This window comes from Neopelma chrysocephalum, unplaced genomic scaffold (genome assembly GCF_003984885.1).
Source record: "Neopelma chrysocephalum unplaced genomic scaffold, ASM398488v2 Primary Assembly neopelma1_24, whole genome shotgun sequence".
In the NCBI taxonomy this organism is placed as follows: domain Eukaryota; kingdom Metazoa; phylum Chordata; class Aves; order Passeriformes; family Pipridae; genus Neopelma; species Neopelma chrysocephalum.
In genome coordinates, this window is record NW_020897693.1 from 46,868,496 (window position 1) to 46,893,845 (window position 25,350).

Consider the following 25,350-nt stretch of genomic DNA (forward strand, 5'->3'; position numbering starts at 1 on the left):
TGGGGAGCCGGGCGCGCCGCTGGGAATGTGGGAACGCGGGGCGCGGGATCTGTTGCTCGGCCGGGCTCCCAGCGCTAATCCCGGCTCGGCACGGGAGCAGGGATGGAGGAACTCAGGAGTTACTTGAGCGGAGCTCAGCGGCAGCGGCTCCTCGGCACCGTGCGAGCCCCGCGGCGGGCGGCTCTGCCCCGGGGGTAGTGGCAGCGCCCTGCGGGCGGGGCTGCACCGCGGACCCCCGTCTGTGCGGTCCCACTTCCCGGCAGGATGCTGCTGTTCCCTCGGGGCAGCAGGAGCGCCCCCAGCCCCAGCGCCGTCCCGCAACCTCGGCACCGCTCTGGCGGGGCCGCCCCACTCCGGCCGACGGGACACCTCTGCCCTCGGCGGGCTGAGGCCGGTGCTGCCGGCAGGAGCCGTCCCGAACACGAGGATAACAAACCTCCAACCCCGCCGGGCTCAGATCCCCCAGGGAAACTGAGCTTTGTAGGGAATCCCATTCAAACCGCGCCGTAACCTTCCGCCGCGGGGGGAGGCGGCTGGGGGGGGAAAAGTAGTCCCTCGCCACGCTTCTCCCGGGACTGAGTTCCCGGCGGGGCGGCGGAACCGGGCCGGGCCGGGGGAGCGGCCGAGGAGAGGCTCCCCGGCGGGAGCTGCGGGCCCGCCTCTCCCCCGCTCGGCCCGGAGCGGGGGAGCGGGGAGCAGAGGTATCGCCGGGCGGAGAGATCGCGGCTCCAGCACACACGCACGGCCCGCGCTCCGCCCCCGCCGCGCCCAGCGAACGGAAGCGCGGGGCCGCCAGGATGGACAGGCGGCGCCGGCCAATGGGCGAGCGGGATGGCCTCCCAAAATGTAGGTTCGGCCAATGGGCAGCGGCGGGAGCGGGAGGGGCGGGGCCCTCGGCGGGCAGCAGCGCAGGTTGAGCGGAGTCCCAGCGCAGGGCTGGGATGAGCCTCAAAGTTCGGGGCGATCGCGGTGGGGGATGTAGCAGCGCCGCCACCGCCGCGCACCGGCCCGGCCCGCCCCGGCTCCCGCCCGCCCTTGGCGCCTCCCACAGCCCCCCCCCCCCCGTTTTTAAACCCTCTGCCCCCCCCCCTCCCCTTCTTCCCCCCCCCCCCCCCCTTCCTCCCCTAAATGCCAGCCATGATCGAGAAGGGCCCGGAGGTCTCGGGGAAACGGCGGGGCAGGAACCACAACGCCGCCGGGGCGAATAATAACAACAACGGCGGCAGTAAAAGTTTATCCGCCGCCCCCAACGGCAACAGCAGCGGGAACTCCTGGGAGGAGGGGAGCTCGGGGTCCTCCAGCGATGAGGAGCACGGTGAGGAGCGGGAGGGGGGGTGGGTTTTTTTTTGGGGGGGGGTGAAGGGGCCGCTTGGGCCCACGCGGGTAACGCTTGTCCCTCTGCCTCCCTCAGCTGGCGGCGGAATGAGGGTCGGGCCGCAGTACCAGGCGGTGGTCCCTGATTTCGACCCCGGTAAGTCTTTATTATATTTTATGGGGGGGGCAACTCCTCCCCCCTCATCCAGTGCTTTGGACCCCTCCCGATGAGCGGAGCCCCGTGGGGGGTGGGGGGTGGGGTACCCGGGGCTCCTCTCATCGAAAGGGGTCCAAAAATAATCCTCCCTTAATTCTAGTCTCAAACACCCAGAGCAAGAACAAGGACCCCCCCCTTCCTCCCCCCTTCCCCAACGCACACGGTTGATAAAAGAAGTCTCGATGCTTTCCAGAGGGCGCTTTGCAGGCAGGGAGGAACAGGGAAGCTGGCAGGGCTGGAGGAGGCAGGAGATGGCAGTTGGGTGGGATTTTTTTTTCTTCTTCTTTCTTTCTTTCTCTCTTTCTTTCCCTTTTTTTTTTTTTTTTTTTTTTGTTCTATCTTCTCCTGAACTCGTGTTTCTGTAGTCTCGGTGATAGGTGTGGAACTAGAAGACATCAAGTTACAAATATTTTTTCGAAGGTGTTTAGAAGTGACTTGGGTCTGTATTTTAATTTTCTCTCTTCCTAAGAAGCTGCTCGCCTCCCTCCTCCAAAAAAATTATTGTTTCACGTTCCAGCTATTCCGCTGCGGTTCTTTGTAAGCTAATTTAAAGTGGTATGGAAGCAAATTTTGAGCAAACAAAGGAATTGGGGCTGTGCTGAAAGGCAGGTGCTGGAAGCACGTTAGTACTGATGTATCTCCGTGTATAGAAAGACAGGCTGTTGACCTCTTTAGTTTGAAATCTAAGCTTTTCTTTTTTTTTTTTTTTTTTTTTTTGTATTGTTCCTTTGTAAGTGGAGGTTGAAGCCAGCGAAAACCCTCCTCCTGCCTGGAGATCCTAGCGTTTGGAGTTGTCCCTTTGCCCAGCCCAAACTTAATTGAATCCTCCGCACCTCTCGCCTTAAAACAAAAAGAATAGTGTGGAAAGCCACGGTGTCTCTTTATCGAATAATGCTCAGAGTTACTATTGTGTGGGTTCAGGAAAAAGGTTTCTCGTGGGTCATCCTCAGACTGTGCACTAATGTTGGATACCTTTTTTATTATTAAGTATGTTTGTTCTTAACTGTTCAGGTCTCAGGGTGGGGGGAGGGTGAAGAGGATTTTTTTTCTCAAGTTCAGTATTACTTGTATTTATTCACAGAATAATTTTTCCCCACCCCTTCCCCCCTTCGTTTTCGTGACAAAATAAGATGCAAGGTCTTGGCACATGGGAGCTCCATTTCTTGGTTGACCAGGAGGAAAAAGGTGGCGGGCGGGGAGAGGAGGAGGAGGAGAAGGGGGGGAAGGGAGGGGGAGCTGTTAGTTAGGCAGCAGTTGACACTGGTTTTCAATCTGTAGGTCAAACGCAACATTTCTGTAACACACACAACGTGCATCACACTGGCTATTCAGCCACGTATCACAATAATACTTGGGCTTTTCGGTCACCCCGGAGAATTATGCTCTTTTGTGCAATTCATTTCTGTAACATAATAGACGGAGGGGGAAAAATACTGTGAGCCCCTTCCTCACTGTTATGTGCTCAGCTGTACATTGTTATGGTTTAAACTCACAGGCATACAGTGACCTATACAAAGGTTATTGCTTTTTGTGCTGTGTGGAGTAGGAGGGAGAGGGGAAGTGTGTGATGTGAAGAAACAAATTTTTTTCTGAGTAATATGTACGCTAACACAGGATCAGCAGGTACCAGTGTTTGAGTACACAGTGTAATATGGCAAGCTCACAGTAGGTTCACCTGAAGTGAATGACCAGTCGTCTGATGACCTGAATGGACATCAGATAGATCCTCCTGTACTGGTCTCTATTTTTTACTCTGGTTCTTAAAAGTATACTTGTTAGGTAAGAAGTTTGGGGTGAACTTTTGTCTGATTGGGTATCGAAGAGTTGATTTCCTGGCTTGTGGAACTACCCAGGAATAATTTTGCAATGCCAGGTTGTTCCCTGAATTTTGTCATCTCTTCTTGGTCCCAAAGGCTAAAAGCCAAGTTGTGTGCATCTGTTATGTCTCTTTGTTTTCTCTCTTTAAGAAAGAAAACCCTAAATAAGCCTAACGTGCTGTGCTAAGACCGTTTGACTGAAACTATTAAGTTGTCCTGTCTTGCTGGTAATTTAGAAAGTTAAATCTATGGAATAGTGTTATCAGAGTGCACAGATGTTGGGTCTGTTTCTCTGTAGAAATTTGAGGGGCTGCTTGACCAAAGGATCCTGAAGCTTGAAGGTTGTTTGTTGTTGAGTTGTGGAGGCTTTCACCTTCAGGTTAGCTGGCTGGGAAAAATGTGGAGTGCTTGTGCCTCTGTGGCTGTGTCTGAGGGGAAAATAACACAGACCAGGCCTTGTGTGTATTTCTTTTTTTTTTTTTTTAATTTAATGCTCAGCTATACTTTGTGTTTGGCTTGAGGTATATCTGTAACTACTGATTCTTACATCAGCATTCTTATGTGGGTGTTCCTCTGTCCCCATGCAGAGGGGCAGAGAAAGCCTTTAATTTTGTTTCACTTCTCAGCCACATGGGAGCTGCTACAAAGAGCAGTGAAATTAGGAAAGCTTTTCTGAAATCCATTTCTGTGAAGCTACAGGAAAAAAGAGAGGTAGAGCAAGGCAGGATGTCGATTTGGATTTCATAAATGAAATAGCCAGAGAAGAGAAAAAATTTACTACATGGTATGGCCTGAAAGTGGAGAGTGTTCTCAATGATTGCCTAGGTTTAGACAGGAAAGGGACCTCACCACCTTTTTGTTAGCATGGAGAAGGATAGAAAGTGCTTGTCTCTTCCCTGTTTAAGTAGAGTAGGAGGAAAATGGTTAAGGGTTGTGCCTCTTTGTTTTTGCTTCATCCTTGGAACCAGAAAATGACAAGTTCGCATTCTGGATTAAAATACCTTGGTGTTAGTTTTTAATATTCCTTGTGGCTAAAACTTGCTGTGCCAGTGGCCAAGGAAGGGCCTGATGTGATTCTTTGTCTGTAAAAATGCTTGTGGCTGGAATCCTCTGTAAGAGGTGATTCTTACTCTCAGTTCCTTTAGTAAATCTCTTTACGGTGGCAAGGCCTATTCCATGTGCTGGCAGAGCTTATAGGTTCTTTGCCAAAGTTAATGTTGCTAGCTTTTTTACCTATCCCAGTTTCTCCTTACTTTGAGAAAGTAAGTTCTCACTGCATTGATCCCACTTCTTTTATTCTCTCAAAAACGTACACTTTTTTATTATTGTTGTTACAGTACTTACACCTCTGTTATTATTTATATAAGAATAACTGTACTGTAAAGGCAGAGCTTTTTCAGAGGCCATGTGTATACTAAAGAAGCCAATTCAGCTTGAGAGAAGAGTAGGCAAAACTTTTTGGGCTGAAAATCTCATGTCAGAGCTCACTAGACTCAGTAAAACTTGCACTTCTGCTCTATTTCACTGTTTGGCCTTGAGTTCACATATGTGATGTGAAAAATTGCTGTTTTGTCTGCTATTTCTTGTCTTATTAGAGCTCAGAGTCAAATGTTTGCCAGCCAAAAATTCTGTACGTTAAACAAAGGCTGATATTGGTAGGTCAGCATTTCTTGGGAGTTTTGAAACTGAGACACGGAAGGTTTTGAAGAGGGAAAACTATTATGATTCTTTTAATCCATACAAATGAAACCCACATGTCTTGTTAATGGAAAAACTCAGTGAAAGGAAACATTGCATATCCTAAAGCTAAAAAAAAATCTTTCATATGGGGAAGCTCTGATATTGTACTTGACCATTGTATTTGTTGCTTATTAACTTATGCTGTTGGAACACTGAATATAGGAGGAAGAAAGCATTAATGAGCACTTTAACACAGCCAATGAATTTAACTGAAGATTAAAACTGCCATAATTTTGAGAAGTGTTAAATAACTCCCTTGAGAGAACAGTTACTTCTAAATTTTGACTTCTGTTGAAGGCAGATGAAGTTTTTGGGTTTTTTCTCCTTTATAGCATTAAAACTTCAGATTTCCTTATTTGTTGCAATGGCATTAAAAATACATGCCACATCTTGTATCTTTGGACAGTGGTTGTGTTGGTCATCTTTGAAAAACAGCTTGTGGGGCTCTTTCCAGTGGAAATAGATGAGGAAAAGCAAGTTTGACTCAATAGTGTCTTGTAGAAATGCAAATCTAGGATGTATGTCACTTGGGAGACTTCAATCCCTTGTTTGCAATGCTGCTCTTCTCCTGCTTTTTTGTTGTTGTACCATAAGAATTAAAGTAAAAATGGTGGAAGGTGCTTTCACCTCTCGATTCAGAAAAGCCTACTGGAGGGTGCTCACTAATGTCACTAGTCCTTGAGGAGCTCATTCTCTGGTGCTCACTGTTAGCTGTGCTCTGTGTGCTCCTGCACAAACAGTGGATATTCCTGACCAAAAAATGAGGAGGGAGGGGGGGGACCAGCAACCCTTTTCAATGTAGTGAGAAACTCTGTCAGTGTAGTTGGGTCAAAGAGGGAGTAAAGGAACCCCAACAACATAGTCTGCTTTTCTGATCTGGAGTGCCTGCTCCCTGTGGGGAAGTGGTAGCATGGCTGTGTCCTGGGGGAGGAAACTGATGCATTCATCCATCCACCCAATTCTTGCTGATAAAATGTGCCCACCCTCTGCCTACTTAGGGTCAAAGGTTGAAAGTATAATTTTGGGACAGCCCCTAGGTGGCTGATTCCCCTAGAATTGCTGTATTGCTCTGGTGGTTGCAAAGGCCATGTTTTATTAGGTTGTATCATCAGCTGCTTCACGGGGTTCTGGGCAGAAGCACCTATTGGCCTATGCAGGTGGGACTGTAGCCCTTAAACAAGAGGTTGTTAAAAGCCCCCTTATGACTTCCACTTCACAAGTCCAACTCCCAGCCAGCTTGTTCTGTTTCTTTGTTTGCTGCTAGTCCTGATCCTCACAGTCCTAATAGTTTGTGAGTAGTCTATGAGTATTAATGGCTGTAAGAGAAAATGGTGTTTGGATGAACGGACTCATGAAAGGGGATGGGGGGAAAAAAGAAGTCCTCTTCAGGTGAGACTTTGCAATCTCCGTCTAAGCAAGTGGAAGAGTCAAAACCAAACTCCTGAAACTGGAAATACTGGTATCCTGGAAAGCTATCTCATCTCCTCAAATGACTATGCCTTAAACACAACAGGCAGGAACTCCCTTAGTTCAACAATCCCTTTGGAAAAGAAGGAAGAGTTTGATCTAATCAGAAATATCAAACCATAATGAACTAATGCCCAGTGTGTTTGGGCTGGCAGAGGCTGCCTGGTGTCTTGGTAAACCATGTGCACCTTGAGTCTTTCACTCTTGTTTGAGATGTGCATCATGCCCAACAAGAGTGTGTTTTCAGAATTAGGTGGTGGAAAATTTAGGTCTTGCAGGTTTTCTCTTAAACTGGTGGGAGAGGAGGAGTTTTTCCCCCTGGTTGTCTGCTCAACCCCATACTTCCTCAAGGGCTATATTTGTCTTGTCCTCTTCCTCAGAGGTCACAGCCTCTCTGTGTGCGCTGCAGTGCAGAGCAGATGAGAAGGTCCTCAATAGGCGCTCCACCAGAAGTTGTTGCCAAACCCTTGTCTTTTTGTCTTAACCCCATAGGCATTTAGGTACAGTCTGAAGGGGTTCTCAAGGTCAGGCTGGTCCCCTGTGGCCTTGGGGAAGGGGGAAGGTGACTCCTGCTGCCTCCTTTCTGTGCTGGCAACTCTGCTGGTGTGTGGGTGAGTCTGTCTCATCTCATTCTGTCAGTGGTGCTCGCTGCTGGTCCAATCACCATGGCAGGAGAGAGCGTGCTCCCGCTACTGCGTTAGGAGAACGAAGCTGACATGTAGGTACTGACACTTCAGCTTATCCTCTGTTTTTCAAATTCCACCCTGGAGAAAGAGTCGTGCTCAAGTTGGAAACTTCATTATCCATATCTCTGGCACCTCAGCAGGAGTTCAGCTGTTGATTTGATGCCGTATCTTTTTTACCTCTGGGCTGCTCACCTGAGGGAGACCATTTTTAAGCCTACATTGTTCTGTAGTCAGCTTTTGCCCAGCCTGTTCACTCATCCTGTGAAGAGGTTCAGAGGCTTCTGGTGGTGAGCACAACTCCCACTCGAACATATTTCAAGGCATGGCTTTGGAGCTTTCTCATTATTCAAATAGTACCGAGAACATCCTTCTCAAACCTTAATGCTGTAGTAAACAAACAGGTCTCGGTGTAGCCAAAGCCTGTGGCTTCCTTCCCTGCCTGGCACATGCAGTGTTTGTATGTGGAGGTAATAGCTGTCTCATGTACTGACAAATGTATTAATGGCTGGACTGGAATTAATACTAGGTAGAGTGACTGCTTTGTTCTTCATAGTTGGTTCCTGCTGCTTAATGAGGTGCTCTTAAAACTCTTGTTTTCAGTCCTAGTTAGGTCTGTGACTTGGCCAAGTGAAGGCTTAGAGCTCCCTGTGATTAGTCATTATAATTAGCTCGGAAATCTTTGCCTCTGTGATCAAGGCGCACGGTATAATGCGGCTTATAGTGGGCTCTAGTCCTGTCACATACCTTCAGAGTGGTATAGATGACAGTGCTTTGGTGGACATTTGTGTGTGTTTAACTGTGTTGTAACTTGAATATGTAATTTTTTAATATGTGCCAGGCAGGTGAATGTGAAGTAACTGGCTCCTCAGAAACTTGTGGTTAGTGCTAGTCCCTGCTTCCCTCGCACAGGACAATTTCTGGTTGTGGCCAAGGCTTGCCTTACCCATTCCAAGTGTAAGGTGAGATTGAGACATGTTGACTCGTAGTTGATTGAGCCTGGAGACCAAATAAAAAAGAAAACTCTGGGATAGTTAGAGCATGCCCCTTTCCTAGGAAGTCTGTACCTCTTTCTGCACTGGGTGACCTTGTCTTCTGAGGCTTTGACTTGACAGGATAACAAGATGAGCAATCCTGTGTTCTTAAGTGTTTAAACTGGAAAGAGCAGTTTGAAATTCAGTTCTTGAAAATATGGAGTTGATTTGTAAACTAAACTTGATCTTAAAAAATACTTTTTAAGGAATGCTGGATGAGGTGTTTATTTCTTTAAATTTTACAAGCTTTTAATTTATTGTTCCGTGTGAAAGTTTTGATGACTTTGTGCTTTTTGAAATGCAAGAGGATGTGCTCAGCCTTAGTCAAGGCAGTGACAGTTTCTCCAGCATATTGGAGAACTGGGCTGCTTTTGTGCTCTTCTCACTCTTTGTTTTGAAATGCAACACATTGTGATGGGACTGCCTTTAAGTATTGTAGGTCGAACTCAATAAATTTACTTTACTTCTCAAGTAAAATTTTGAGATGAAACAAGTGGGTTTAACCTGCCTTTCCAAGTATCTTAAATTCAGCTCTATGCAGTAGCTTGCTCTTTGAACTCGATAAAGGAAGTATAGGTAAATGTTGCCTCTCTGGGGGCAGGAGACTGCAACAGTGTGATAAAATTGCAAAAATCCACTCCCAGGAGGAAATTCTAGTCTATTCTTCCCCTTCAACCCTGTCCTCCTATCATGCAGGTGTGTCTAGGGGACATCAGTAGGGTCGCATAGGTACTCTGTGTCTGTAACTAGGTGTGTCTGTACAAAAATATCCCCCTACCCCATTAGGGGCAGGAGTTTAAGGTTGTGACTTTTTGTCCTTAAAGTTATTTTATCTTCCTTGCCACCTCCCTTATCTCCATGCTCTTCACCTGGATGGATTTCACAAAACCTGAGAGAGCCAACAGCTTATTTTTGTAGTACCGTTGCCTAATTAACCACATGGCTGTCTATTGCATCTTTTTAGTTCTGCTGTCTATAGGTATCTTTAATAACCTGTTGTGATAGCAGGTGCATGTACTTTTAGATGACTGGATGTCTTATCAGGTTGAGCCTGAGTTCATACAGAGACTTTGATTTGAAAGTTTGGTATTGAAAATAATTATTAATGTACATGACCTTGAACTGGTGTCCTTCTAGGCTTTATAAGCCTAGTGTGAAAGCACAGTGTAACAAATGTGTAATCGTAGTTGTGGCTTCTGGGTTCAGAAATCCCTAAGGAATACATGTAAACAAGGCTCGCATGCAGGGGTACAATGCCTACCCTCCCCTGGTAACTGGTCCCTGGGGAGGGCACGTAGAGATTCTAGTTACACAAGGGGTTTGGGCATGAATAAAGACTAAGAAAAACCTCTCTTGAGTAGGAAATGGCCTTCCCTCTAGAAGAACTGAAGTGGCAGGAGTAGGAAAATCTGGTCCACATTAGAGCCTTGCTTTTGAAGCAACTTTTTACTTGCAGCTTGCATTGAAATGGGGAGTTTTTTCTTTTGCCTCTGACTTCCCACTTTCTTTGTGTCTCTAAACTCATCCCTCTGTTCTCATCAATAACATTGGTTTGAGTTTTGGCCAGGTGTGGATGGGAACGAGGGGGGGTGGAATTTTTCAGCTGCTCCTCACCCTTTGTTGAGAGCTCACTGCCCCATGTAGCAGGCACTGGTGGCTGGAGCTGTACGTGGTTCTGCATTTAGGTTGCTAACAGCTGTGTGAGAAGCTAAAAGTGCCGCATCTGTAACCCAAGCTTTTTTGTTCCAAAGAGTGTAAAATGATCAGTACATACCAGTGTGCACATCTATTTCTATGGCTGATATCCCTCCATCCTTAGGAGGGAGCTGGTGTGGGTGCTTTTGGGAGGAGTAGGGGCTGTAAAGGCAGGCAGGCATACCAGGTGTAGCATTTGTACTTTCTCAGTATTGTTTTCTGTCTGGGAATTTTAAAGATGTCCCTCCTGGGACCCTTGTGCTGATTTGTGCAGCTGCCACCACACCGTTCATGACAGTAGCCATGGGAACACAAGTAGGATGATACAAGTTTAAAACTCTAACTTGTTGCTAGGCAGACCCAGCTCAATGTGTGGATTAAGTAGTCTAAACAACAACAAAAAACCCCCACTCCAGATATTGTACCTCTTGTGGGGAAAGACAACTTGGCTCACCTCAAATTCTGAGTCTTTGTCTTTAGGCTGGCAGAATGAAACCAGCCCCAAACATGCCCCCTCACCTTGGGACAAATCCTTCTTGCACATCTGAATCATGAGTATGTGGTGGTTGGGGAGGTGGTGGGAATTTCAGCAGGTAGGTTTTGACGCCACCTTTTCTAAAAAACCAAGTGCTGCGAAGTAAAGTGATGTGCCCCCCAATGCAGAACCATTGTGCCGCTCGGATAGTCTAAAAGTTTTAGCCTGCATTAAAATAGATACTGCTCAAAGTGACATACACTCTAAACAAAGGTCATAGGCTTAAAATATCACAAGATCATTTCTAAACTCTGGCTGTAAAAACTTAAAATTATGGCTAAGGCAAGGTAAACACCTTCAAAACTTGCACTGCTTTTGCATACTGTTGGTGCAGCTGCTTTCATGTGCTGGATGAACTGGTGTAGACCTTTTAACTTGTTGATAAGCCGCTTTGTCCCAAGCTTGTGTTTTGGCACTAGATGCTCAAGAAACAAGGGTAGCCCACTCCTTCATGTTGTTTTTGTTGTCAATGCCTGACCAAGGACGTATGGCACATTATAGGGGCCCAAAGGGAATTGGAGACCCAAACTTTAAGGGAGCGATGGGCCCCGTATGCTTCTTGAGGGCTGTGCTCCAGCCTGCCTTTGTCCCTGCAGCTGTTGGCTTCCTGTATCACAGCAGTAATTAGTTATGCTCTGGCCACTCGTTTAAACGGATCTTTTCTATTTTATAAACATTTGCTGTGCAGTAACTGTCATTCCTGTTGGAATAAGGCCATTTATAGAGATGCTCCCAATTACCACCTGCTCTTTTTCTTTCTAAGCAAAATACACTCTTACCTAATTTAACCTCCCACAGAAATTGCTTTGAAGTTGTTTTCTCTTTGCACCTTGCCTCACTGCTATCCCTTTTCCCTCCGACCACCCTTACAAACGGCAGTCCCTGTTTGTCCTTTCAAAAATTACTTGCTTCTGGGGAGAAAGCCTACTTGGTGGGTTTGCCCCAAATGTTTTTGCAGTCAACTCTTATAAGAAAAGATTGCTTTCATGTAGTGTGGCTAAGCCCTTTTTTTTTGTTTCCTAAGTTGCTGTTTGTGGTTCTCCCACTTTCATTAGATTTTTAGCACAGTTTTTATATCCTATCTGTCCACCCTCTTACTAACTCAGGCCTGCTTGGATTTCTGTGCTCTTCTCTGTGTTCCTGAGCCCTCTTTTCCGGTACTTTGTCTCTCCAGAAGAGACACCTATGTCTGAGCTTCATTGTAGTTGTTGTTGCAAGTTCTCTCTCAGGTTGGGAGAAAGTGGTCATGATTTTTACTTTGTTACAATTTTGCACTAAAAGAGGGAAAAATGTAGCAGGACTCTGTCCCTTAGCCTCTTTTACATCTTTCCTGCGTCTCTGTGCATGGTGTCCACTTGCTTTTCAACCATTTACATGGCGGTGACGTTTTTGTCTTTTCAGGCTCCTTAAGGCTTTTTTTTTTTTTTTTATCACTGAAGAATTTCAGCTTCAGCTTCTCCTGTGGAAGCCTCAAGGTGCTGCTTGCTCCTGTAGGAGCACATGCTTCCCCCCACTTTAGCTGGTAGAGCATCTGTCTCTCTGGACAGTAGTGTTACTCTTCTGACCTGTTGCTGCTGTGAGCAAACAGATGTGTGAGAAAGGTGAGAGAGCTGATCTTTCCTGCAGCCAGAGCTGTCCTGGGAGCCGACTGAGCACTTGTCTGGAACCTCTAGCCAGCCCCTGCCTGATGGGCACTGAGGCTGAGTTGCCCAGAGTAGCTCTGAAGGCTGTCCTGTGAATTTGGAGAGAGGGGAGGTCTCCTTGCCTGTTTTGTGAGTAAAGCAAACCTTGAGGTTGCTGACTAACTTAAATCTACGAGCAGTGAGTTTTGATGCAGTGAGGACACGCAAGTGCTCTGAAGAGCTTTTCTTTTTGCTGCAGTCTCAGCCTTGGGCTCATGGTTTTGTGTGCTGAGGGGAGCTGGGAGGGTACAGCTGGATCTCATCTGAAGTTCTCATCAGCTCTCTTCCCCTGTTAGGCTTTATGCAAGTATCGAATAACTTGGGAGAGAGGCTTGCTGGTGGGAACTTGGTGGCAAAGGGATGACTTTTCAGAGCTGTCCTCTGGATTTCAGCCCAAGAGCTGAGTTGCTTGACAAATTGTTCCCTCCTGTGTGTACTGGCTCTGAGAAGCGGGTCCGCTCTCTGGGAAACTGCTGCATTGTGCTCTAGCTCTTTCTGTATTTTGGGTGGGTTTGTAGTCCTCTTGGTTTGGTTCTTAAGATGGTATTCCCCCCAAGATTTGCTTGGGATTGTGAGTATGTGGGATCAGTTTTTTTTCTTGGGCAGTTTCAGCTAAAACAGCAAGCTGTCCTCCACACAGGTCAGGCGCAGTCCTTGTGGTGCAAACCGGGCAGGCACAAATCCAGCCGTCCTGCCAGCAGGCTGAAAATTGGCAAAGGTTTAGGAGTATATTTGTAGATTTGGGTGAAAAATGACTTTTTCTACTGGAGCAGAAGCAAAGGTGATTTGAGTTGGGAGGTCTTGCAGTTTGCTCTGGTGAAACTAGTGCCTGAGGAACATCCATGTGCTGCTCCAGTGTGGAGATGGGCAGCACTTGCTTTGCCTGACAATCTGAGACTGGCTACTACTGTTTTGAAAGGATGGATGTCAATTGAGAAGACCTTTATAAATGCTGAAGCTGTTTAAAGTGTGTGTGTGAGTAGTTACTTTAAGCAAATTGATGTTTTCTATTGTACTCACCTTGCTGAAGTTATTTTGAAGAAGGGAGGAGAAATAAAGACAGAACTTCTTAAATCCCACATAAGAATATTTTTAGAGATCATAAAAACAAATAAATGAGATGTTGGGGAATTAGGCTTGGAAGCAGTCCTTATTGCTCTGAAGCTTGCTGGGAAGGGGACTGTTTCATGCCCTCTTACCTGAGCCCTTGTGAAAGAGGCTCTTGGAGCAGACACCAGGCTTCTCTTGGAACCAAGTCTCCAGCTTAGTTTGGTGGAATGCTGCCCTGTTTGGTTATCTCTCACTCCACTGCGGCTGCTGTGTTGCCCACAGCAATACTTCTGTAGCAGCAGCATGTCCTTTTGTTTCAACTTGAGAGAAGGAAACTACTGGGTGGAGAAATTATTTCAGTGTCTTCTGGGTGAGGGGGTGGGAGGAGATGCAATGGGGGCTCTGAGAGAGACAGGTAGGGAAAACCTTTCCAGTGACTATGTAGTGCCTGTACTAATACAGGCAGTGGATTTAATTCATGCTGCCAGGGCTAGGATAAAGCTTGGAGCAGGTGCACACCCAGAGCTTGCTTAAGTTGGATAGATGCCTGCTGAAATGTTTATCAAACATGAGAATAAAAGGAAAAAGGTTATATTTAACCTTTTTTTGATGATGCATTTTAAAAATAACTTATGTTTCTAAAGTCAGAAGCAGTTACAACCAGGGTTTGAAAAATGGACTTGGCACTTGCAAGCATCGAGCACCTGTGCCACAATACACCCTGCAGCAGGAAGGGATAAAATGGTTGGGTGCTGCTCGCGTACTGTGGTGTTTGTTGGCTGTTGCAGTGGGGTTTTCCTTGTGTGCTAGGGTTGCCTTCCTTCTCTTACTGCTACTCTGTTCTTACTCTTTCGTCAGCAGACAGAATTTGGCTTAGTACCCGTATTTCAATGCTGTACAAGTTATTCTGAGCCTCTGGAGTAGAAAAGAATGAATCTAGTTAGACTTAGCTTAGTTTTACCTTTGTAAAACTGTGGCATGCAGTTGAGGCACTGATGCTGCATCCAAACTAAGGAAGACACTACTGCACTAATGTGCTAATTTTATACTTTTACTTGGCAGGTTGCCTTTGTAATCAAAGGGCTGGAAATTTTTCAGTTTGAACAAAATGTTCTAAGTAGCTGCGCTCTAGGTGGAAATGAATTTGATACGGGATACTGCCTTCAGAAGAAATCCATCTTTCCATATCTTTCTGGGCATAATAGTTCTAACTAAAATTCACTTTCCTGATGATAAGTGAAGCTATAGCCAAGACCTGAGTAAGTCTTACCTGTGGAGGTTCCTTAGCGAAAGTGTATCTTGTCAGTCTATGCATCTCATGGGAATGGGGAGAAGAGAATGTTTTCAGAAAGTACCTGGAAGCTTTAGGAATGACATTTGTAATGAATTTCAGCAGAACTATTCTGTTGCTTGTAATTTTTCTCCCTGTTTGGTTAATAAATATTGTATGGGCTTGGTGGAGAATGTAGTCAAAATACAAAAGCATTTTTTAAGGAAGTTTGAAAGAGAACTTCCTGGTGAGTTGTACAGTAACTGACACATGGAGATTATGCAGTAGGGAGTAAATATCTGATTCTTACCAGTAGTGTAAAAGTAATTAGAAGCATCTTTTGATGCCCTTGGGTTTTTTGCCCTTTATTTTAGGGAATCAATGAGCACTAATTAGAGAACATACGTATCCAGACTTACTTTTTCCAACAAAAATGTCCATAGGAGCAAACAGTCAGAGCAGTCATATATTTCTAAAGTGGTTTCAAATGAAGTGTTAACTCAAAGGCCATGTTATGTTACTGAAAAGCTTAAAACAAATGGCAGAATTGCTTTCAGGCTGTATGAAATGTGCCTTTCTGTTGCCTTTGATTTTTATTTTTTTTTAAGTAGCTTCCACTGTTCATGAATCTAATATAAAAATCTTAATACGCTATTTTCTAATGAGCCTAAAATTTCTCCCTCTGCAAGATGAGAGCTGGCTGCTAAACTTCATTGCTTTGAGTTTAAGATGAAACAAAGCTCTGTGTGCCATATGTTAAAAGGACAAGCTGACTTGACAACAAGAATGTGTTTTATCTTCTGCATTTTGGCAAGACTCTGTAGTCTTGGAGGGCAACTGTAAGGAGAGAGAAATCAGTGAAGATTCAAGAATGATGCGAGAAGGACTTGTGAGGTCAGCAGAACTGGAAGCTAAGCGTCTTATATGAGAGGAGGGGAATAGGAAGAAAACCAACCAAGAACAGCTGGAAAGTGGCAGTGGGCAAAATTTTAACAAAAAAAAAATTCATGCTTTTAGTGTCCTTTTCTAAAGATACTTGGCTATTCTTTCTGTCATTTTGTCACTTGATGAATTAAACATACGGTTGCTAGTTCAGGTGAGTGCAAATCTTCTCTTCCTACACTTTGGAGAATAGGGTCTTGAATTGAATTCCTGAGATCAGGAGACAGCCAGGTGGTGGTGGAAGGGAAACTACATTCATGACAGTATCAAACTAGCCAAAGGCTGCTGAATCTGAAGGCCTGATGCATCCACGTTGAGCTGAGCTACAGCTTCTGCCTACAGCAGCTGTCCTTGTCTGTGTTAGGGGCTTACATACGTGGCTGGGTACTGCTCTGGCATCCTGGGCAGATATGCAGCGTGCCTGGTGATGGGAGAGCCAGAGCAGGCCTGTCCTTCCTTTCGCTCCTCCTAGGGAAGGAGAGCTGTGGCTTTCTCTGCTCACATGCCCTTTGCCAGACCTGCAGCTGCTCAGGCCATTCAGCTTAAACTCTTCTTCGCTGTGACTTTTGTTCTGCCCTTCCCAGAAGCAGTTTGCCTGGAAGTTGAGGTACATAATGGGATGCACGTTGTGTTTGGCACCTGCTGTTGTGGCTGTCACTTGTGATTTCCTGTGACCATCAGCAAAGTGTGATGTCCCCACAGCACTGTTTACTTGGCCCCGCTGTGCTGGGCTTAGTCACCATGGAGCTAATGACTTGCTTGCCATAACCTGCAACGAAGGTGTGTGTGGGATTGCAAGTGTGCGTTTCTGCTGTCCTGTCAGTGTATTTTACTCTGCTGTTGGTTGTCCTGCCTGTCCTTTGAAGCCAGGCAGCATCTCTTTGTACTGCTGTCAGGGCATGGGGACCTCATGTATGATTACCTGGACTGCAGCAGGCTGCTGGAAGTGTGAGCGAGTCTAATGAACTGCTGGCTCTGGGGAATGTGCCTGAGCCAGATGCAGGAAGAGCCAAACACTGTAAGTCACCATGCAGGCTCGCTCTTGGCACAATACTCATCTGAGTGTAGTTGCAAGACATGTGCTTTGCAGGGTCTGGAGTCTGAATTCAACTCTGAGTGGGTCTTCTAAAGTCTTGTTACTTCTCTTCAGGCTCGAGTTTTACAGTACAGGTCTTGTTCCTCTGTCTCTGTTTTATTCCATATAAATTCTTGGATAAATACTTGTTTGAGTTAAGGGACCCTTATGGCTTTCTCTTTTTTCACCTCTAACCTTCCTTCTTTCCAGACTCCTCCCTTCATCGCTGAGCAGTACAAAGCACCATATCTTTTTCAGAGGTGGAAATATCATTACTACCTGCATTCCTAGACCTCTTTGAGGCTGGGACAGGCATTGTCTAACTTGGATCTTGTGGGTCATGCCAAATCCTGTTTATTGTGCTGTGCGAGAGCCAGACCTCCCCCTCTGAAAAACAAGCAATACTGCAGCCACTCGTGCACTGTTCTGTGCCACATCTTCAGAGCAGGACCCTCTTCTGCCATTGGGGTGTCCTTGCTGCAGCAGGTGGTTACTCTGGTGCTGAATTTGGTCAGGCATGCCCAGGACCTTGTTCAGTGAGAGCAGGCACTTTGTGCTGGTGCCGTTGTTATACAGGCATGAGATCCCTGTTGTACTTTGGTCACAGTACAGTTACACCCTGTTGTTTCACAGATGCGCTTGTGTCACGCAGCTCTAGGATGACAAAGCTCTTCTTGCCAAAGCAGATGTTTAAGTGGCTGTTTAACTTACGCTGTAATGCACTATCTCCACGCAACTACAACTGAGTTGAGCAGAATAGAAGTATGGGCTAGCATTGAGGGAAGGTGGTGGGAATACTGCCCCCAAATAGCCATAAATAAATAGTCTCTGGTCTCAGCTAGAGTGTTAGTGAAGCGAGCAAGGGAATGAAGTAATGATCGTGGACAGACCCTGGAATGAACTGGACAGGGGAAGCTTTCAGCACACCAAAAACAGCCCTTCTGTGTAGATGTCTGACTAATTGGCAGTGATGGGGGAAAGAGCACATAGGATGCTGGGATTTGACACGAGCCTCTGAAGGCTCTCAGGGGCATATCTGACCACTGGAAGCTGACTGATAGGTTCCTTCCAGGGTTTGGATGCATAGTAACAAGGGGCAGGCAGTGGCAAGGGAAGTAAAATAACTTGTTCCCCTCTTTCAGTCATTTGGACTGTAAGAGTATGAGTTTGTGCTGGTATTGGGGAAAATGAATGTTATTGCCTGCAGCATTTGTGGCTTTTGGTACTTACGGAAGTAAGTACCTACATAGAGGAGGTTGGGACATTTGTGTGCCACAGGAAAAGTAGAAACTGTTCCTGTTCAGGACAGAATTTCCAGTGCACAGTTAATCCAGGCAGTAAGATGAGTAATTAGCACTTACACTCTGCATTTATGTTCTCCATAGTTAAGCCCTTGTCCAGTTCTTAAGTTTTGTATTCTGGTAACCCCCAGCTGGGTCACCTCTCTTTGCACAATGGAGGCTGGACTTGAATGAATGAGAAGCTGATGGGGAGGTGAGCCAGCTTAGTACACAGATAATACGGTGATATTTCTTCTCCTTCCTCCCCCTTTTTGGCCCAGTGGCCTCAGACCCTGTTCTGAAAAAGAATCCTTCAGATGATTTTTCAAATGGGGGAACGGACAAGTCTCTCCCTAATAAGGGAAGGTAAGCTTGGTTTAGGGTGCTCTGCCCTGCAGCAAAGAACACTAGCTCTGAAAATAAGAGGTGGTGGCAGGGAAAAGACTCCAGAAAGAGTTTGGTTTCATTAAGCAAAGTCACCTAAAATCCTGACACGTGAGAATCATTTCCACTTGGTGTAGACTGTGACAGGTGTTTCACCATAGGAAACTCATTGCTTGACTTCCAGTGTGACCTTGGGCAGAAAGCTGAACCTTTTAGCTTTCTCTGGTTTATATTAAAGCTCCCTGCGTTGTTCAGGATGGGGATGAGAGTGGAGTGGACAAATGTGCTTGAATCTAGAAACATCAGAGAAGGCACCGGGAGCCTGAGAAGAGCCAGTGCTTTATGAAGCCGGGCTGGAATTCCCCGTCTGATTTGGTGACAAGTAAGATGGGAAGAGGAGATGTCAGTGTTTGTGGTCTGTCATATAACAGAATTGATGCATCTGAAGTCTGGTCTGACCACAACAGACTGATTCACGTTCTTGAGGTAGAACAGGAAGAAATTTTCCTTTTTAATCTGTCTCCCAAAAGTCAAAAGTGTTTCTGGCTGCAGGGTAACTAAGGTGCATTAACTATTCCACTGTGAATTCCTTGTGGAGACAGTGTGCTTCCTCTGGCTTTACTGCAAAGCAGGTGCAGCCAGTGCTCAGCTTGCCTGGCTATCTCGGGGAGGAGCCTGCATTTGTGCACTGGTGGGGGGGGAGAGATGTCTGTAACAAGAAAGGCAGAAGCTAAATTTACACATTTTACTTTCGGGTTGCTTGGAAGGAAGAGAAATATATAGTAAATAAATGTATGTTGGGGTTAGACTCTGTTGTGCCAGACCTGTTCTGTGCCTTATGAATAGCCTTGATGTGTCTCAAAGTTTTAACTCCTTCCCTGTGCCTGTAATGGAGCGATGAGAGACTGGAAGATTTCCTGGACTGTTCAGTACTGCTCTTGTAAGGGCACATTTCTCTGTGTTACCTTAACTTTCTAGTCCATGGTGCTGCCTCTCTTGCTTACTCGTGCAAGAAAAACTGCTCCCAGGGACCAGTGGAACTGGGGAGTTCTCTGCTCTGACTGCTTTGGCTTTGTCCCTCTTTCTGAATGTCACTTCTGTGGGTGAAGCCTGGCATGACAGAGCAGCCACAGCCCTGGATCAGGGGGATTTCATTGGCTCAGGAGAAACCCTCTTACCCCTTACACAAAGGGTTTGGAAGGTGTTTCTTGACAGTTTCTCTTTCATGCTTTTTTTAAATGTGACTATTTCAGTAAAAGGTTTCTGAGAATCTGGAGACCTGTACCCTGAAAATCTGAGAGGAGAATACAAGATACCAGAGAAAGTAGGGAAACTCTTGAGGCAGTGTGCTCCAGCATGCTGGATTCAAGCAAATGCCTGAAGCCCAGAATTTCTGGTACTCAGAAGTCTCATGTACTGCAAAAGCTGGAGAAGGGAATGTCAAATGATGCTAATAGAAGCATGTTTGGTTCTTCCAGACTTCTCTCTAGCTGCCTGCTTAAATAAACACCCTCTGCATCAGTCACACCATTCATTGTCTTATGCCTCTGAGCTATGCTGGTTTTCCCCATGATGGTGTAAAAAAGGAAATGAATTCAAAATCTTTATTAAATGACAACTACAGAACTGCTAAGTGATGAGAGGACAGCTGGTCTACAGAGGCACCACAGCATTTGTCACTTGGCTGTGTGCAGGGTAGCCAGAGCGTGCTGAGTGTCTGCCACATCTATCAGAAGTCCTTGGTAGTGGAGCTCAGGTTTGTTCCAGCCCACTCTGTGCAAGGTGTGTCTGTACAACATGCCTGTTATTTGGAAATCTTAATAGAACTTGTGTTCAGTTGGCTCATGAAAGGGAGAGATTAAAAGCAGGTCCTAAATGTGTCTGCTGTGGTCTGTGAAAACCACGGTCTATTGGATAGTGAAATTATCTTCCTGGGCTTGTTTATAATGGAACCTTAGGGTGTCCTGAGGGGAATAAGCTCTTGTTGCTCTGATGTGGAGGCATAATTTGAGGCCCCTCTCAGGGTTCAAGGCCTCGTGGTGACCTACTTTACCATGAAGAGATGCTACCGTGACATGGACAAGCAGGAGCTGGTTCAAGGCTATGATCAAGTACATCAGGCTGTAGTTTGACATGTGTGTTATGACAGATGGACACACAGGTGAGCCAAGAAAGAGGGCAAGAGGTCATAGTAGCTAGAAGAGCTTCTCCTGTATCTTGCAGCCAAACAGATGTTGTCCTAATCAGCACCTTGAGGGAATGGCTTGCAGAGAAAAGGATGAAACAATCACTGGCTCAAACACTGCTAGTGTGCACCCAGGGGTCTTGAAAATGTATTTCTGTAAGGTGTATTACCAGCTATGCAGAACATTTCCTGTCTTGGACAAATTAGTCTGTAGCTGTTCCTTGGTTATCATAAGACTTTTTGCAGGATATGTTTATCATGCTGACATAAATCATCCATCCATCCAGCGACAAAATTCCCCACTACTTATTCCTGGGAACTTGCTTTTGAGTTGTCAGAGTGTGAACACTCTGGTGGGCTAAGAAGCAAGTCTGAAGTGCGTCGTGCTGGCTTGGTCCCTGCTTGGCACGGGATGTGCAAAGGAACCCGGATGGAGCCTCTGTGTGCAGGAGCAGTTGCTGGAAGCCTGGCTGCCTGATGCCTGTGTCTTCTCAGCTTTGAGGAATTTTATGCTTTAAAGTGAATGATCTTTCTCAGTAATTGGTCCAGGGACTTGGAAGAAAGAGGTGTGCAGCACCATGTTCTGCTGTAGAGCTGCATGCAGGGGAGTGCAGAGCAATGTTGAGGGTATTTTGAGAGCAGTCCTTGAGGCTCATCGTTCTTAAGTGCACCGTGACTGGCTCTGATCAAGGGCTTGCAGGCTGGCTCTCTCGCTATGCAAAGCTCTTTCCTCACGGCTTCATCAATTACAGCTTTAAAAATAAACTTGGAGTTATTGGCTGTGTGCAGGCTTGTGATGATGGGATTCGCTGTTAGTTCATCTTTGAGAAAGAGGTGTGGGTCAGCTGCTGGCAGGCAGAAATCCCTGATGTAGGTGCTGTGTGACCAGCAAACCTCATCCTTCCACAGCAGAACTTGCTGGGAGGTGATTTGGTATAACTGTACAAAGCACATCTCTGCCAATGTAGCAGGATATGTACTGGGAATGCTCTGGGGATGCTTTTGTACTTAACTGCTATGGAGTGAATCCATGAACTTCAGAGTGCAAATGCCATAAACCAGAGCCCAGCTAGGTCAGTGGAACAAGTCCCCGTGGGTCGGAGGACTGTAGGCTGGGCCTTGTATTGCCATTTGTCCTCTTCCCTAATGTATCATATGAAAGAATTGGGTTTTTCTTTCCTCCTATAATTTTTATGTAGTTGGTTTTAATCCACAGTGGTGTCTTATCCTATCACCTGTGACTCTCCACGATTGTAATTTGGCAAGAGACTTGATTAAAGCTTAACAGTATGTTAAAATATTTTTTTGTACTCTAGGAGCTTTTACAATAAGAACAAGAAGATCCCTAGAACCTAGATGTCTTGTCTTCATTTGTTTAGCTTTTTGTTTTAATAGCTGTCTCCAGTGATCTTTTTCAGGCAGTCTGCTTGGTGCTGAGGTAAGACTTGCTGTTCTGAACTTCTCAGAATCACTTCTGCCCACCTGCCTCCCAAAGGTGTTCTGCACTTGGTGCTGCAGAGTCTCAGTGCCTGGTTAGAGTGAACTGATGTGGCACATAAGGAAGGATGGGCTGGGGAAGCAGGGGAGAAGATTTGTGTCTGAAACTGCACAGGCATAGATAGCCTCCCTTGTTATGGCTAGTAGCTTGCTTTTCTTTCTAGTTCATTAACTTATTACTTCATTTTCCTGTGCATTAGTCTTTGAAATACTGCTAGAAAAGGATGGGCATAGATGCAGTTTCCTCTGTTCTGAAGTCTTAACAGAGATAGATCATTAGCTTCTCTGTAACTAACTTATCCTCCTTAACTACTGTTCTTTGTTCCTGGGTTTTCCAAAAGATCTTGCTGACTTGCATCAAAACAGGAAGTCTGCAATGCTGTAAATAACTGGGTGGTTCAGTCTGATTTTTTTTTTCCATCCAGCACTTCACCAGACAGAGTTAAAATTCCTTTTTATTGGCATCAGTCATCCTGAGCTAGGGCTAGACTTTCTCTTGGCATGTAATAACCTATCAAGTTTCATTATGGAGAAACGTGGGATTTGAGGGAGAGCGGGATTGGTCCTACCTTGTCCTTCTGTAGTATTTTGGCAATATTCCCTACAAAGGTACTGTATGTGAAGACATTGCAGAATGTCAGAGCATCCTTGGACTCAGCCTGAAGGTTGTGGTCTGTCTTAACCTGACTGTAGGAAAAGACAGTTTAGTTTAGCAGCCTCTGAAGAGCACACCAGATGGGCACAGAGTATTTTGGTTTCCTAGTGAAGTTCTGCTGCTGAATTGATACAATCGTACCAGTATAACCATGGAGCAACCTCCCTCCACTGCAGCAGTGGGCATGATGTGGTGCAACTACTTTTTTACTGATAATTGCTCAGTTTAACTTGCTCTTATCTTCCCTATCTGTGCAGAGATTTGAGTTATGTCATGGCTGCCCCTCCTTGGGTTAGCAGCTGTAGGTATGTTAACTGCACTCTGCAGTGGGATTCCTGGATATAACTTCATGAACTCCTATTGATAACTCAGGTATATGGGTATCATCATTCTGCTATATTCTCTTAATAGTTTGTTTTAAGTAAAGCTTAAGCTGTGTAGCACATCTCTGGCTACAGATCTGCACAGGGTTCTGCCTTACTCTTTGTCTATACTGAAAAGCTTTTCCTGTGTGAGCTGAGCTAGGGTGTGAATTTAATCTGCTGTGGTTAGGGCTTTATAACCCTTACAGAGAAAGTCCACTCACTTTTTATTAGCTTGCTTTCCCCTTCCTTTCTTCTCTTTCACCGTGGGGTCTCCTATTTAGAAAGAGGTCTTGTGAAACTTTAAATGGTACTTGGGAAGTTGCAGAGTTTTCTAGGTAGCCAAGGCATCTCATATTCTATTAGACTTCTTTCTGAGGCCCATGAGCCCAAGGACAGCTTTCCTTTGTCCCGCTGGAGTGAATGGTTTCTGCTCTTGCTTTACCACCTCAGACCAGGAACTGTTTTATGGAGCTCTCTGATATCTAGGTTCCTGGAAAGGCCCGTGTCTGAAGCAAAAGGGACTAAGCTACCAAGAGACTTGCCCAGGTAACTGGCCTGACACTGGTGTCTGCTCTCATTAGGACTGGAACTGGATGTGCAACTGCTGGTGCACTGGAAAAGTTAGGACATAATTGGGGGTGTGACTGCAAAGTGCTCTCCTGCAGGACTCCACTTTTCTTGAGTTTTTTCTTCTTTCTCCTCAGAAAAGACATTTTTGTAGTACAGTGTGCTGTGGAAGTTGTTCTTCAGCAGTCACAGTGATCTGCCTGTGTTGGTAAGCTGTTAACACTGGGTGATTCATTCTTTGGGTGTGATGGATGCTATGGCCAGCGGGAGGTAACTTGAGTTGGCTTTCTGTGGTCTTCTCACTTTGAACCGCATTGTGGTAAAAATTCCCCCAACGTCGGGCCTTGCCTGGCTCGTGTGTGTGCAGCAATTCTTTTTGCCATGGAGTGTGGAACACTGTCCTGATCGTGGCCTTCAGGCTTACATGTCTGCAAAGTGCTGAATGTTGCTGTGTGTTGAAGGCAGGAGCAAATTGAGTCATTGAGGTAAAATGAGTTACTTCTGCTCTGGGGAACAAAACATGGTTTTCCAATAGCATCTCTGTTCCATGTTCAGTCACTTTCTGTGGTAGTCAGAAATAAATCCATTTTTATTCAGCTTTTTCTCCAGAACTGCAGTCCGTAAGCATTCTAGCAGGCGATCTAAGCTTTTGTAGAAGAGCTTGAGAGGAGAAAACATGGGGATGCTGGCTGCAAAGCAACTCAGCAGGGTAAGGTCTTCATGAATCAGTAATGAAATGCAGAGTCCCATTCCAAGGATCAGATCTTTTAAGTCTACAAGAAGAAAATAATACCCTCGAGTTTTTTGTTTGTTTTAATAAATGAATAAAGTGGTTTTATGGGTGTCTTGCAAACTCTGACCTCAAAGTCAGAAGGTCAGACTAACACATATCCTCATAACTAGAAGTAAATGATACCTAGGGCTGGTTCATGGATGATAACGCTGTGTTTCATGAAGGCCAGATAGTTCTCTAGGGCAAGATTCAGTACATGAAATAACTCTTAATCTATCTGGAAAAGTCATGGATGCAATGTACTCAGTGTGAGCACTTGATAGGAAAAAGGGTAAGTCATTAGCTCTCAGAATCCACTTTCCCCTTGCCAAGTCTAGTGCGGAAAAATCAGAAGAGATATTCTTCAGATATATTTAGTTTTAAAAATGAAAAGCTTTAAATGGAGATGACCACTGCAATTAAGTTATTCTGAATGTTTTCTGTCACTAATGAATTTGAACGTTTGCTTCAGTTAAAAAAAGAAAATTGGTACGTATGAATTTAATTAGTGATAACATGGGATCAGATTTACTTTTTGTCCTTGCTGTTTTCATGTCACGATGAAGGACACTTCTATGTAGACTGGGATGTTGCGTTTGTTTCTTTATGTTTGCATTATGACACTAGGTCTTTATTTACTTACTATTTCAGAGCCCCCAGGATATTTAACCTTCTGTTTGAGTTAACAATATTGATATTTCCTATTTGTGACACTTTTCCTCCCTCCTTTGTCTCATTTTGGAGATATACCAACTGGCAAAAATACGCTTACTACTGTAGTGTGCTGTGATTTTCTAGCCTCACTTCTGAATGGTGATAAGTGTACCCTGTATTAAAGAACTTTATTTGGAAGCATACCTGGTGGAAATTTATGAGCTAACTCAATTAAGCATGACATGTTTCTCATTCCTAGATGTGGAAATGAAGTTCCAAGTTCCTACAACTGACTTCTTTGACAACTTCTGGGAAAGGTAGAAAGAAAATAGTAATTTTCACTCCCCATGTTTCAAAACTTCAGGAAACATTACACCTCTGGGTGATGCATGAGGTGAACAAGACTGATCGTCTTTACATTAGGGTGTAACAAGATGGGACATAGCATGAACCTTTCCCTCTATCCTCTG

At 45.4% G+C, this 25,350-nt stretch overlaps 1 protein-coding gene across 2 annotated transcripts in view; it reads left to right on the forward strand.

Moving 5' to 3' along the window:
- The first annotated feature begins 766 nt into the window (after nt 1–766).
- The window catches only part of RCOR1 (REST corepressor 1), an 82,308-nt gene continuing 57,724 nt past the window's right edge, over nt 767–25,350 (forward strand). The window contains exons 1-3 of one of the 2 annotated variants that reach the window (XM_027674005.1): nt 767–846; nt 1,136–1,315; nt 1,412–1,471. In XM_027674005.1, the coding sequence (XP_027529806.1) occupies nt 798–846; nt 1,136–1,315; nt 1,412–1,471 (289 nt within the window). In that variant the 5' untranslated portion in view covers nt 767–797. Of the gene's footprint in view, nt 847–999; nt 1,316–1,411; nt 1,472–25,350 lie in introns of those variants that run through there. The other variant, XM_027674006.1, reaches the window with a different exon arrangement.